General features: G+C 46.4%; 1 protein-coding gene across 1 annotated transcript in view; it reads left to right on the forward strand.

The window, feature by feature from the left end:
- Positions 1–13,142, forward strand: part of LOC126427027 (speckle-type POZ protein-like) — a 131,929-nt gene that overhangs the window by 41,549 nt on the left and 77,238 nt on the right. Inside the window, exon 2 of the mRNA XM_050089193.1 lies at positions 6,321–6,497. Within this exon, the coding sequence (XP_049945150.1) occupies positions 6,321–6,497 (177 nt within the window). The remainder of the gene's footprint in view (positions 1–6,320; positions 6,498–13,142) is intronic.

Below are 13,142 nucleotides of genomic sequence, written 5' to 3' on the forward strand. Positions count from 1 at the left end.
CGACTAATAAAGTTATCAGAAGATCAAAACAAACTGCAAACCGATTTAGAAAACATGTCTGAATGGTGCGAAAAGTGGCAGTTGACCCTAAATAACGAAAAGTGTGAGGTCATCCACGTGAGTGCTAAAAGGAAGTCGTTAAACTTCGGTTACACGATAAATCAGTCTAATCTAAAATCCGTAAATTCAACTAAATACCTAGGTATTACAATTACGAACAGCTTAAATTGGAAGGAACGCATAGAAAATGTTGTGGGGGAAGACTAACCAAGGACTGCGTTTTATTGACAGGACACTTAGAAAATGTAACAGACCTACTAAGGAGACTGCCTACACTACGCTTGTCGGTCCTCTTTTAGAATACTGCTGCGCGGTGTGGGATCCTTACCAAATGGGACTGGCGGAGTATATCGAAAAAGTTCAAAGAAAGGCAGCACGTTTTGTATTTTCGCGAAATACGGGAGAGTGTCACAGAAATGATACAGGATTTGGGCTGGAAATCGCTAAAAGAAAGGCGTTTTTCGGTGCGACAGAATCTTCTCACGAAATTTCAATCACCAACTTTCTCCTCCGAATGCGAAAATATTTTTTTGACACCGACCTACATAGGGCGGAACGATCACCACGATGAAATAAGGGAAATCAGAGCTCGTGCGGAAAGATACAGGTGTTCATTTTTTCCGCGCGCTATACGAGATTGGAATAATAGAGAATTGCGAAGGTGGTTCGATGAACACACTGCCAGGCACTTAAATGTGATTTGCAGAGTATCCATGTAAATGAAGATGTAGATCGTCCACTCACGACCTACTACTTGAGCTGTTACATAATATCACACCCAGATATCTTGTAAACGACACGCAGTATAATCTTGCAACAAACACCACTGACATTCCGATTTATCTTACGTTTAGTTCAATGTCAATAGGCATTGTTTCATTTAAATAAGTGTGTTTGCATGAAAAATTTACTTTGAGCATTATTGGAGTCTGTTTATTGGCTAAAAGTACGAATCCCTAAGAACCAATGCATTTAGTGAAAAACGCACATCAATAGCACTTTCCATTTCCGCAATATTTTCCGTGTAACTGTATAACTGTAGAAACTCTATTCCTGTGCATGTACGAGAGTGGTTGAAAAGTTCTCTGAACGGAGTAGAAAAAAGTACTTACATCACTGAAACATTTTTTATTTTTCAATGTAGTCTCCTTGTTGATTAATGCACTTGGTCTAACGATGTTCCAGTGCGTTCGTTGGTCCTATCTCGAAATGAGTTTCCTCCAGGCGTACAAAATAGTTGTCAACTCCTATAAATTCTTCGTTTGAAGTGAATTTTCGTCCACCAAGAAAAATTTCTCGTTTTGGAAAGAGATGGAAGTCTGACGGAGCCATATCAGCTGAATGACGCAGGTGTGGCAACAATTCATGCCTCAGTGCGTGTAATTTTGCCATGGCCACGGCACACGTTTTTGATCCAGCGTCAAGAGTCGTGGCACCCATCTTGCACATAAGTTTTTCGTTTCTAGTTCTTCAGTTAACATGCAATATACAGTTTCAGATGCAATCTGGCAAGCGTGAGCAATTTCACACACTTTCAATCGGCGATCCTCCTCGACCATTTTGTGCACTTTCGGAATGATTTCAGGAGTAGTGACACATCTTGGCCGACCACTGCGCGGGTCATCATCTAAGCTGTCCCGACCAAATTCAAATTCATTTGTGTGCTTGGCAGCAGTTGAATATGAAGGAGCAAAGTCCGCCAGTGTATTCTGGAAATCGGCACGAATGTCCTTTGCTTCCATATCTTTCCTTACGAAGTACGTAATCACTGTGATTCTTGAAGTCAGCAACGCTGCCGCAAGAAGATACTTTTCGGCGTTCCGTGGTCAATTTAACGGATAAAGTTGTAGACAAGGTAACACTGTCTGTGCTTGGGAAAGGCTTGAACTTGGCCCCTGCCTGTGACTGATTTTATTAGTGCTGTTGAGGAAGCTGGTGGACCTCCTCCTAGTGATACTGCAGAAGAAACAAGGCGTGAAGCTTGGCGTGCACTCAAGAAAGCTCCACGTCAGAAGAGCAACTTTTCTGCCATGGAGAGGGCCGCACTGCGAAAGCTACGAGATCCTCACACGGTGGTCATACCAGCGGAGAAGGGAAACGCTACAGTGCTGTTGCCGCGTCAGGTTTATAATCAAAAGATCTACAACTTGCTGAGTGAACCGATGTATCGGAAGATTGACAAAGACCGCACACCGAAAGTGGAGAGGAAAACTTCAGCCCTGCTGAATTATTTTTCTTCTGTTCCGCAAGAAGTGTCCAAAAGACTAAGACGTCACAGTTCTGTGCTACCCAAGTTATGCGGTCTTCCGAAGGTCCATAAAAAAGAGGTTCCGTTACGGCCGATCGTCAGTGATATTGACGCCCCCACGTATGATTTGGCGATACATCTCGCCTCTCTACTGAGACCTTTTGTGGGGAAGTGCGTGCATCATGTTCGCAACTCGGCTGACTTTATCAATAGACTGAAGTCACTTCGACTCAGTGAAACTGACTTACTAGTCAGCTTTGATGTCATCTCACTTTTCACTAAGGTTCCTCTTACGGATTCTCTGTCGCTCATCAATAACTTCACGGCCGACATAACAGCGCTTTTCCATCACGTCCTTTCCTCAGTCTACTTTTTATTTGTTGGTTGTTCTTGTGGTCGTCAGTCCTGAGACTGGTTTGATGCAGCTCTCCATGCTACTCTATCCTCTGCAAGCTTCTTCATCTCCCAGTACCTACTGCAGCCTACATCCTTCTGAATCTGCTTAGTGTATTGATCTCTTGGTCTCCCTCTACGATTTTTACCCTCCACGCTGCCCTCCAATACTAAATTGGTGATCCCTTGATGCCTCAGAACATGCCCTACCAACCGATCCCTTCTTCTAGTCAAGTTGTGCCACAAACTTCTGTTCTCCCCAATCCTATTCAATACCTCCTCATTAGTTATGTGATCTACCCATCTAATCTTCAGCATTCTTCTGTAGCACCACATTTCGAAAGCTTCTATTCTCTTCTTGTCCAAACTATTTATCGTCCACGTTTCACTTCCATACATGGCTACACTCCGTACAAATACTTTCAGAAACGACTTCCTGACACTTAAATCTATACTCGATGTTAACAAATTTCTCTTCCTCAGAAATGCTTTCCTTGCCATTGCCAGTCTACATTTCATATCCTCTCTACTTCGACCGTCATCAGTTATTTTGCTCCCCAAATAGCAAAACCAGAAGAAGACTTTTTATTTAACAAGGAATATTTTGAGCAGACTGGCGCTGTTGCCATGGGCAGTCCTCTCTCGCCTATGGTAGCAAACTTTTTTATGGAAGACTTTGAGGAAAGGGCACTAGACTCAGCAGAACTTAAACCGAAAGTTTTCTGGCGATATGTAGATGACACCTTTGTAGTGTGGCCCCATGGTGAAGGAGAACTGTCACGGTTCTTACAACATCTGAATGGAATCCACAAGAACATCCAGTTTACGACGGAAGTAGAGAAGGATGGTTGCTTGCCGTTTTTGGACGTCTTGGTTACTAAGAGTGTGGATGGGTCATTAGGGCATTCTGCCTACCGTAAGCCAACACGTACGGACCTTTACCTGCAAGCGTCGAGTTGTCATCATCCTGCACGAACTACCGGCGTCCTTAGAACATTGGTGCACCGGGCTCATGTTGTTTCTGATGGAGACAGCCTTACAAATGAGCCGGAACATTTAGAGTCGGTGTTCAGATGTAATGGTCACTCTCCACAAGAGATTAGAACAGCGCTAAGAAGAAAGAAACGTCACCACTTACAAAATCAAGAAGATAAGGAGATAGTCAAGTCCAGGGCGTTCCTTCCATACGTCGGCAACCTTCCATCTAAAATAGGCAAGAACCTAAGGAAACATCAAGTTAAAGTGATCTTCCGGCCACCAGCGAAGATTAGTGCCGTTCTCGGTTCAGTAAAGGACGATCTGGGTCTGCGGAAGGCCGGGATCTATGAAATGCCTTGCCAGTGTGGCAAAGCTTACATCGGTCAGACGACACGCACAGCACATGAAAGGTGCGTTGAACACGAACGTCACACTCGCCTTTCGCAGCCCACTAAGTCGGCCGTAGCTGAGCACTGTATTACCATAGGACACGCTATGGACTTGTCTGCCACGAAAATCTTGGCCCCAGGAAAAACTTTCTGGGATTCAGTAATTAAAGAATCTGTGGAGATACGCCCAGCGCAAAATCTTACAAATCGTGATGGCGGTTTTCAACTGGACAAGGCTTGGGACCTGGTGATTTCTCTGAGAGGAGACACGTCTGGCGACATCTGACGTCTGTTTTTAGCGACGCAGGCGCGCATTCCGTCAAGGGCGGACATGTACAGGGCTATTACAATTGATTGAAGCGATTTCATAAATTCACTGTAGCTCCATTCATTGACATACGGTCACGACGCACTACAGATACGTAGAAAAACTCATAAAGTTTTGTTCGGCTGAAGCCGCACTTCAGGTTTCTGCCGCCAGAGCGCTCGAGAGCGCAGTGAGACAAAATGGCGACAGGAGCCGAGAAAGCGTGTGTCGTGCTTGAAATGCACTCACATCAGTCAGCCATAACAGTGCAACGACACTTCAGGACGAAGTTCAACAAAGATCCACCAAGAGCTAACTCCATTCGGCGATGGTATGCGCAGTTTAGAGCTTCTGGATGCTTCTGTAAGGGGAAATCAACGGGTCGGCCTGCAGTGAGCGAAGAAACGGTTGAACGCGTGCGGGCAAGTTTCACGCGTAGCCCGCGGAAGTCGACGAGTAAAGCAAGCAGGGAGCTAAACGTACCACAGCCGACGGTCTGGAAAATCTTACGGAAAAGACTAAAGCAGAAGCCTTACCGTTTACAATTGCTACAAGCCCTGACACCCGATGACAAAGTCAAACGCTTTGAATTTTCGGCGCGGTTGCAACAGCTCGTGGAAGAGGATGCGTTCAGTGCGAAACTTGTTTTCAGTGACGAAGCAACATTTTTTCTTAATGGTGAAGTGAACATACACAATGTGCGAATCTGGGCGGTAGAGAATCCTCACGCATTCGTGCAGCAAATTCGCAATTCACCAAAAGTTAACGTGTTTTGTGCAATCTCACGATTTAAAGTTTACGGCCCCTTTTTCTTCTGCAAAAAAAAAAGTTACAGGACACGTGTATCTGGACATGCTGGAAAATTGGCTCATGCTACAACTGGAGACCGACAGCGCCGACTTCATCTTTCAACAGGATGGTGCTCCACCGCACTTCCATCATGATGTTCGGCATTTCTTAAACAGGAGATTGGAAAACAGATGGATCGGTCGTGGTGGAGACCATGATCAGCAATTCATGTCATGGCCTCCACGCTCTCCCGACTTAACCCCATGCGATTTCTTTCTGTGGGGTTATGTGAAAGATTCAGTGTTTAAACCTCCTCTACCAAGAAATGTGCCAGAACTGCGAGCTCGCATCAACGATGCTTTCGAACTCAGTGACGGGGACATGCTGCGCCGAGTGTGGGAGGAACTTGATTATCGGCTTGATGTCTGCCGAATCACTAAAGGGGCACATATAGAACATTTGTGAATGCCTAAAAAGCTTTTTGAGTTTTTGTATGTGTGTGCAAAGCATTGTGAAAATATCTCAAATAATAAAGTTATTGTAGAGCTGTGAAATCGCTTCAATCATTTGTAATAACCCTGTAGTTTTCATCTTTACGCATGCGCCGGCGCGCCACAGATAAAACAGTAGCTCCAGAGGGCGCGGATTTCGATAGAGGACGCTCCTGTGACGGAGGCTACTGCGCATGCGTTTTCGCGCCAATTTTTTGCTATAAAGCTGACTCCGGGAACTTGCAGTCTCCGGTGATGGACACGCACCTGGAGATGGATGGACGATTGCCAGCCGAAATATCGTGGCACGAAGTCGACATGATCCGGCTGCAATCCCGAAGTCTCATCGATTACTGCTCGAATCTTGACTCTTTCCATCTTTGCAAATCACTAAGCGGGAACAACAACAGGGCCACGTCATCGCCACAGCTCTATTCCGAGAGTACTGACGTAGCCTGTGTTTACAAGCAACAGTCCAATGAATATCACGTGGAGGACTCGTTGCGCTAGCGCTGACCTCTCGTAGTGATTCGATGACTTATCAAACAACCCGCGTAATACAATAAAATATTTCAAATCCTGAAAAAGTGACCCACTGCTATACGGGATAAACGCTAGGGAAAAGGAAGACGTGTAGGAAATGTTGGGTTCCACCACTGTTGCAGGTGTCGGCTCCAGGAGGGCGCTGGCTGCTGTTGCTGCCATTGGCGTGGCGCTGCTGTCTCTCTGGCTGTACCAGCCAGAGGAGCAGGATGACACCCCGGAGTGGATCCGTCAGAGCCAGGCCTTCGGTGGCAGCCGAAATGACCACAAACAACCGGCTGTTCCAGCTCCAGAAGGCGGTAAGGCTCAAGATTGCTAGTGTGTTGTTGTGGTCTTCAGTCCTGAGACTGCTTTGATGCAGCTCTCCATGCTACTCTATCCCAGTACCTACCACAACCTACATCCTTCTGAATCTGTTTAGCGTATTCATCTCTTGGTCCCCCTCTACGATTTTTACCCTCCACGCTGCCCTCCAATACTAAATTGGTGATCCCTCGATGCCCCAGGGCATGTCCTACCAACCGATCCCTTCTTCTAGTCAAGTTGTGCCACAAACTCCTCTCCTCCCCAATTCTATTCAATACCTCCTCATTAGTTATATGAGCTACACATCTAATCTTCAGCATTCTTCTGTAGCACCACATTTCGAAAGCTTCTATTCTCTTCCTATCCAAACCATTTATCGTCCGTGTTTCACTTCCATACATGGCTACACTCCGTAAAAATACTTTCAGAAATGACTTCCTGACACTTAAATCTATTGTTGATGTTAACAAATTTCCCTTCGTCAGAAACGCTTTTCTTGCCGTTGCCAGTCTACATTATATTTCCTCTCTACTTCGACCATCATCAGTTATTTTGCTCCCCAAATAGGAAAATTCCTTTACTACTTTAGGTGTCTCATTTCCTAATCTAATTCCCTCAGCATCACCCGACTTAATTCGACTACATTCCATTATCATCGTTTTGCTTTTGTTGTTGATCATCTTACATCCTTCTTTCAAGACACTATCCATTGTGTTCAACTGCTCTTCCAAGTCCTTTGCTGTCTGTGACAGAATTACAATGTCATCGGCGGACCTCAAAGTTTTTATTTCTTCTCCATGGGTTTTAATACCTACTCCAAATTTTTCTTTTGTTTCCTTCACTGCTTGCTCAATATACAGATTGAATAGTATCGGGGAGAGACTACAACCCTGTCTCACTCCCTTCCCAACCACATGCTTCCCTTTCATGTCCCTCGACTCTTACAACTGCCATCTGGTTTCTGTACAAATTGTAAATAGCCTTTCGCTCCCTGTATTTTACCCCTGTCACCTTCAGAATTTGAAAGAGTATTCCAATCAACATTGTCAAAAGCTTTCTCTAAGTCTACAAATGCTAGAAACGTAGGTTTGCCCTTCCTTAATCTAGCTTCTAAGATAAGTCGTAGGGTCAGTATTGCCTCACGTGTTCCAACATTTCTATGGAATCCAAACTGATCTTCCCCGAGGTCGGCTTCTACTAGTTTTTCCATTCGTCTGTAAAGAATTCGCGTTAGTATTTTGCAGCTGTGACTTATTAAACTGATAGTTCGGTAATTTTCACATCTGTCAACACCTCCTTTCTTTGGGACTGGAATTATTATATTCTTCTTGAAGTCTGAGGGTAAAGATTGCTAGGTTCTGTGTTAATATGTGTGGTCCAAAGTGTACTGACAGCCCAGTGTTCATGACGTCATGATGTGGCCTACGATAAATACAGACCTAAGCATCCTGCTGTGTGACGTCACCAATGAAGCGTTCGTGGCCAATGATAAATGCTTATCAAAGCCTGCAGATAGATATATGTACACTATGTGATCAAATGGCCAATGATAAATGCTTATCAAAGCCTGCAGATATATGTACACTATGCGATCAAAAGTATCCGGACCACCAAAAACATGCGTTTTTTACATTAGGTGCATCGTGCCGCCACCTACTGCCAGGTACCCCACATCAGCGTCCTCAGTAGTCATCAGACATCGTGAGAGAGCAGAACTGGGCACTTCGAGCCTGATCAGGTGATTGGGGGTCACTTGTGTCATACGTCTGTACGCGAGATTTCCACACTCCTAAACGTTCCTAGGTCCACTGTTTCCGATGTGACAGTGAAGTAGAAACGTGGAGGGACACGTACAGCACAAAAACGTACAGGCCGACCTCGTCTATTGACTGACAAACCGCCGACAGGTGAAGAAGGTCGTAACGTGTAATAGGCAGACATCTATGCAGACCGTCAAATAGGAATTCCAAACTGTATCAGGTTCCACTGCAAGTACTGCGACAGTTAGGCTGGAGGTGAGACAACTCCGCTGCTCATAAGCCGCACATCACGGCAGTAAATGGCAAACAACGCCTCGCTTGGTGTAAGGAGTGTAAACATTGGACGACTGAACCATGGAAAAACGTTGTGTGGAGTGACGAATCACGGCACACAATGTGGCGATCCGATGGCAGGGTGTGGGTATGGCGAATTCCCGGTGAACGTCAGCTGCCGGCGTGTGTAGTGCCAACAGTAAAATTCAGAGGCGATGGTGTTATGGTGTGGTTGTGTTTTTCATGGAGGGAGCTTGCGCCCGTTGTTTTGCTTGGCACTATCACAACACAGGCCTACATTGATTCTGACGCACGCTCGCAGGGTTGTCACGCACACGGCGTTCGCACCGTCGAAGCAACTTGTCGTGTTCCTGTACCTGTTGGTTGTGCAGTGCTTTCTTCAGGAATAAAACACTGCGCACTTAGGGACCGGTAGTGAGGGATTTTGCGAGTCAGGGCCCCCTTCGCATGGGACAAGCCAGCGCTCGCAGAGGCCAAGGCTAGCTTTCCTTCCTCCATGTGCAAATCTCTCCGCCTTTACTGGCACTATGTCCGACACGAGAAAGGCGCCCCACTCGTCCGAGGCTTCGAAGAAGAAGCAAGAACTCGACGCCAAGAGGGAGACTGACTCGCATCACACTGGCAATGCCACGTCCAGCCAAGCCGAGCAAGATCCAAATGAAAGCATGAAGCTTCTTACCGACTTGATGCCAACGACTATCATGTTTTCTACGCCAACAGAACAACTTCCCGGACCTGCCAAGAGGAAAAAGGCGGACGAGGCAACCCCGAACTGTTCAGCTAGCGAAAACCGACACAAGAAGTCCCGCCCCATCGCCGATGAGGAGGGACTCATTCCAGCCACTCGGACGGCTCCTGCGCGAAAGATTACGAGTGCTGCTCCTATATCAACAAACAACTCTTTCGCGGCTACGTACGCCGAACCAACCGACCAAAGTGACACCCTGGCCACCACGGCCCAGACTTCTACAAAAGCACAGAAACCTCCTCCCATCATCATTGAATTCAAGGAGGCGTATAAAATCCTATTGCAAACTATTAAGGGCCTTCTTAGCAATCCTTTCCAATTCAGAACAGCTGGTAAAGACCTCTACAAGCTTCAAACCGCAACTACTACAGATATTATGAAAGTCACAGAGGAAATCTCAAAAAGGCAATGGGCATTTTATACCTATTCGCCTGACAAGCCCATCAAAAAAGTCATTCGAGGGTTTCCCTTCAGTTTCTCGTGTGATGATCTGAGGGAAGAACTGGAAGCTATCGGAATTGTTCCCAGGTCAATCTCCAGAGTGCAATCGCCTAGAACTCATAAAGACACCCCCCCTCTTTATGGTAGTGCTCACGAACACACCAGATAACCGAAAATTACTGACAATGAAGATCATAGCCAACACAGACGTTACAATTGACGAATCCCGGGGCAAACGTGGCCCCACCATCTGCTATCGATGCCAAGGCATTGGCCATGTAGCCCGACACTGTGCAATGTCCTCCAAGTGTGTGAAGTGCGGCCAAGAACACACTTCCAAAGTTTGCCCTAAGGACAAAGACACTCCTCCCACATGTCTCCGTTGCAACAATGCTCATCCTGCTAGCTACCTTGGCTGTGAAGTCATTAAAGCCTATAGGACTAGACAAAAGGCAACCACTCACCAGGGTCTCACTTATGCTGCTATTGCAGCTGCCAGGAGAAATACAAACGTAGCAACAACCAATAATGCTTCATCCTCCACTGCAGGCATACAGAGAATCAACCTCCACCACCTTAGGCGTACTCAGTTTATTCCCCATCGCCCAGCTTCACCTGCTCCGACCACCACTGCACCTCAGCAGTACATAAATCAGTGCTGGACCGCCAACAACTCGGGCACAACACAACACAACACTTCCTGTCAAGAGTTCAATCTGACCTCAGTCATGCAAGTCATGACGAAAGCTATCACTGATGCCCTTCAGGCTATCACGGCTACTATTCCGCAACAGATTTCTGCTGCAGTTCAAGTTGCCCTACAGGCCATTCCAAAGTCAACCCCCACCACTCAATATGGCAGCTAGATTTGGGCGAACTGTGTGCACATGGAACGCCAATGGAATTCGCAATCAAGCAGGAGAGTTCCGTCAGTTCCTCCAAGATGAAAGAATCGACGTGTGCCTGGTCACAGAGACACACCTGAAACCCGACATCCAAGTACGAGTCGCCAACTACAGCTGTTTCCGGACGGACCGGCCGACTGCTGGTGGAGGAACAGCAGTATATGTAAGAAACTCCTTGATGTGTCACGAACTGCCACTTCCAGCATTAGCCACAGTAGAAGCCACATTGATTGCAGTCCAGACATCAAGAGGCCGCATACAATTCATTGCAGTGTACAGCCCCCCCCCCCCCCCCAACCCCCGCCCCCCCCGTGGCCATGTAGAAGAAGCAGACTTTGAGGTGCTACTGTCACAACAAGGAAATCTTTTTCTTGCTGGTGACCCTAATGCCAAAAATACTGTAGTGTTGACAGATTGCCAACACTACGCACATTATTTAAGGGAGGCGGCCATTAAGCAAGCAGGCGGACATGATGGTCTGAAACAGGATACTGCATAAATGCTATAAAGAAAAGTACGTAGCTGCTGGAATATTTAACTTTAATCCACCATTTGTATACAGCGTTCTTGATGAAACATTTCATACGATAACTATCAAACTATCAATTGTTATGTAAGGCTAATGGCGCATTGCTAGGTCGTAGCCATGGACTTAGCTGAAGGCTATTCTAACTATCTGCTCGGCTAATGAGCGAGGCTTCGTCCATGTAGTCGCTAGCTACGTCGTCCGTACAACTGGGGCGAGTGCTCGCCCGTATCTCGAGACCTGCCGTGTGGTGGCGCTCGGTCTGCGATCACACAGTGGCGACACGCGGGTCCGACATGTACTAATGGATCGCGGCCGATTGAAAACTACCACCTAGCAAGTGTGGTGTCTGGCGGTGACACCACAAATACCAACTGGAACAACCGCATCACTAACATCAGCGGACGTCGTCTCCTGCGAGTTGCAGAAAGAAACCACGCTATCACCGTGAAACCGTACGACCCCACTTGCTTTCCGAACAGAGGCCAGAATGACGTGCTGGATACAGCCATCATTAAGGGATTCCCCAATGGTGTTACTGCCTCTTCCAGAAGGGCCCTTACATCTGACCACGAACCTGTCATTTTTGATGTCGACCTCGTCGGCATCAATAAACCGCCTAGACACTATCTTGATATTCGAGGAATTAGCTGGGAAATATATCGCCAACTGCTTGAAAGAGACCTTCTGGATGCACCAGACCCAGAGACAGCAGGAGCAGAAGTCACTCTATTATACCTAACATCTAAAGCTGCAACAGAAGCTACGCAAGACGGCCTACACCACCAAAAACTCACCAACTGCCTCCACCTATCATAGCAGCCATCAGGGGAAAAAACCGAGCATTCAGAGAACGGCAGGCAACGCGCAATCCAGCCACAAAGCGCCTAGTAAATCGACTGCAACGAGAAATCAAGGCAGAAGTAGAAATACACAGGAATCAAGTCTGGGCAGATAAGGTTGCACTGCTACCTGTGGCTGGGTTTTAGTATTCTTGAGTCTGTTTCTATTGTGGTTGGGAGCGAAAACATCGCGAAAAACTGAGTTACATCCTAGAAGATAGGTTAACTCCCAGCAAAAAACTTTCTCATCGACATCGTTTGGTTGCAGATGACAAGCTACCTGTAGTAATTAACACAAAAGTGATCCAGAAAGTTCATGTTCACCATATGTTAAGGTATTTGCAAAAAGAAATGATCTGTTGTTTGAAGTAAAAATACACATAATTTTATAATCATTTAACAAAATGTTCACATTGCAGAATAAATAAAAAAACGAAAACCCACTGATGATGGCTCAGTGGTGCCGAAACATGTTTGGGTACGGTGTTTTGCATAACTGGCGGACCTCACATCCAAAAATTTTTATGCGCTCAGTTCTTAAACGTGCTCTACACGCACTGTCAACGCGAATGATATCAGTGAGGGGAAGTTGTTACGGTCCCCTTGTAAACGGTTTGTCCGTAATATGGACTCTTCCTTGGGTCGCAGTCTCGCAAGGTTTGCAGGAGAACGTCTGTGAAGTTTGGAAGATAGGAGATGAGGTAGGAGCGGATGTAAATCTATGAGGGCCGGTCGTGCGTAGTACCCGGATAGCTGAGTCGGTCACTGACACTGCCACGGCGTGTCCCGTCAGAGGGCTAGCTGTCCTCTCTAATACGAGGCTGAGTAAAATGAAAACCTTAAATTTGCAATAACAAATCGAAATTTCGCGCCGTTATCCTGTAAGTTGGTGAGCGTGCTACAGTGTGCAGAACGGCCTGTAGGTGGCAGCATGGTGCAGATGCACACATACCGTCGCAGTAGCAGTATAAAGATGGCCGACCCACTTGCATCGGGGAAGAACAGCGTTCTGTTATTCGGTTTTTGCGTAGTGCAGGTGTCAAACCTATTGAAATTCATCGACCAATGAAGGTTCAGTACTGTGATGGATGTTTGTCACAGCAGCCAGTCTACGAATGGAGT

Source organism: Schistocerca serialis, chromosome 11 (genome assembly GCF_023864345.2).
Source record: "Schistocerca serialis cubense isolate TAMUIC-IGC-003099 chromosome 11, iqSchSeri2.2, whole genome shotgun sequence".
Taxonomy (NCBI): Eukaryota; Metazoa; Arthropoda; class Insecta; order Orthoptera; family Acrididae; genus Schistocerca; species Schistocerca serialis.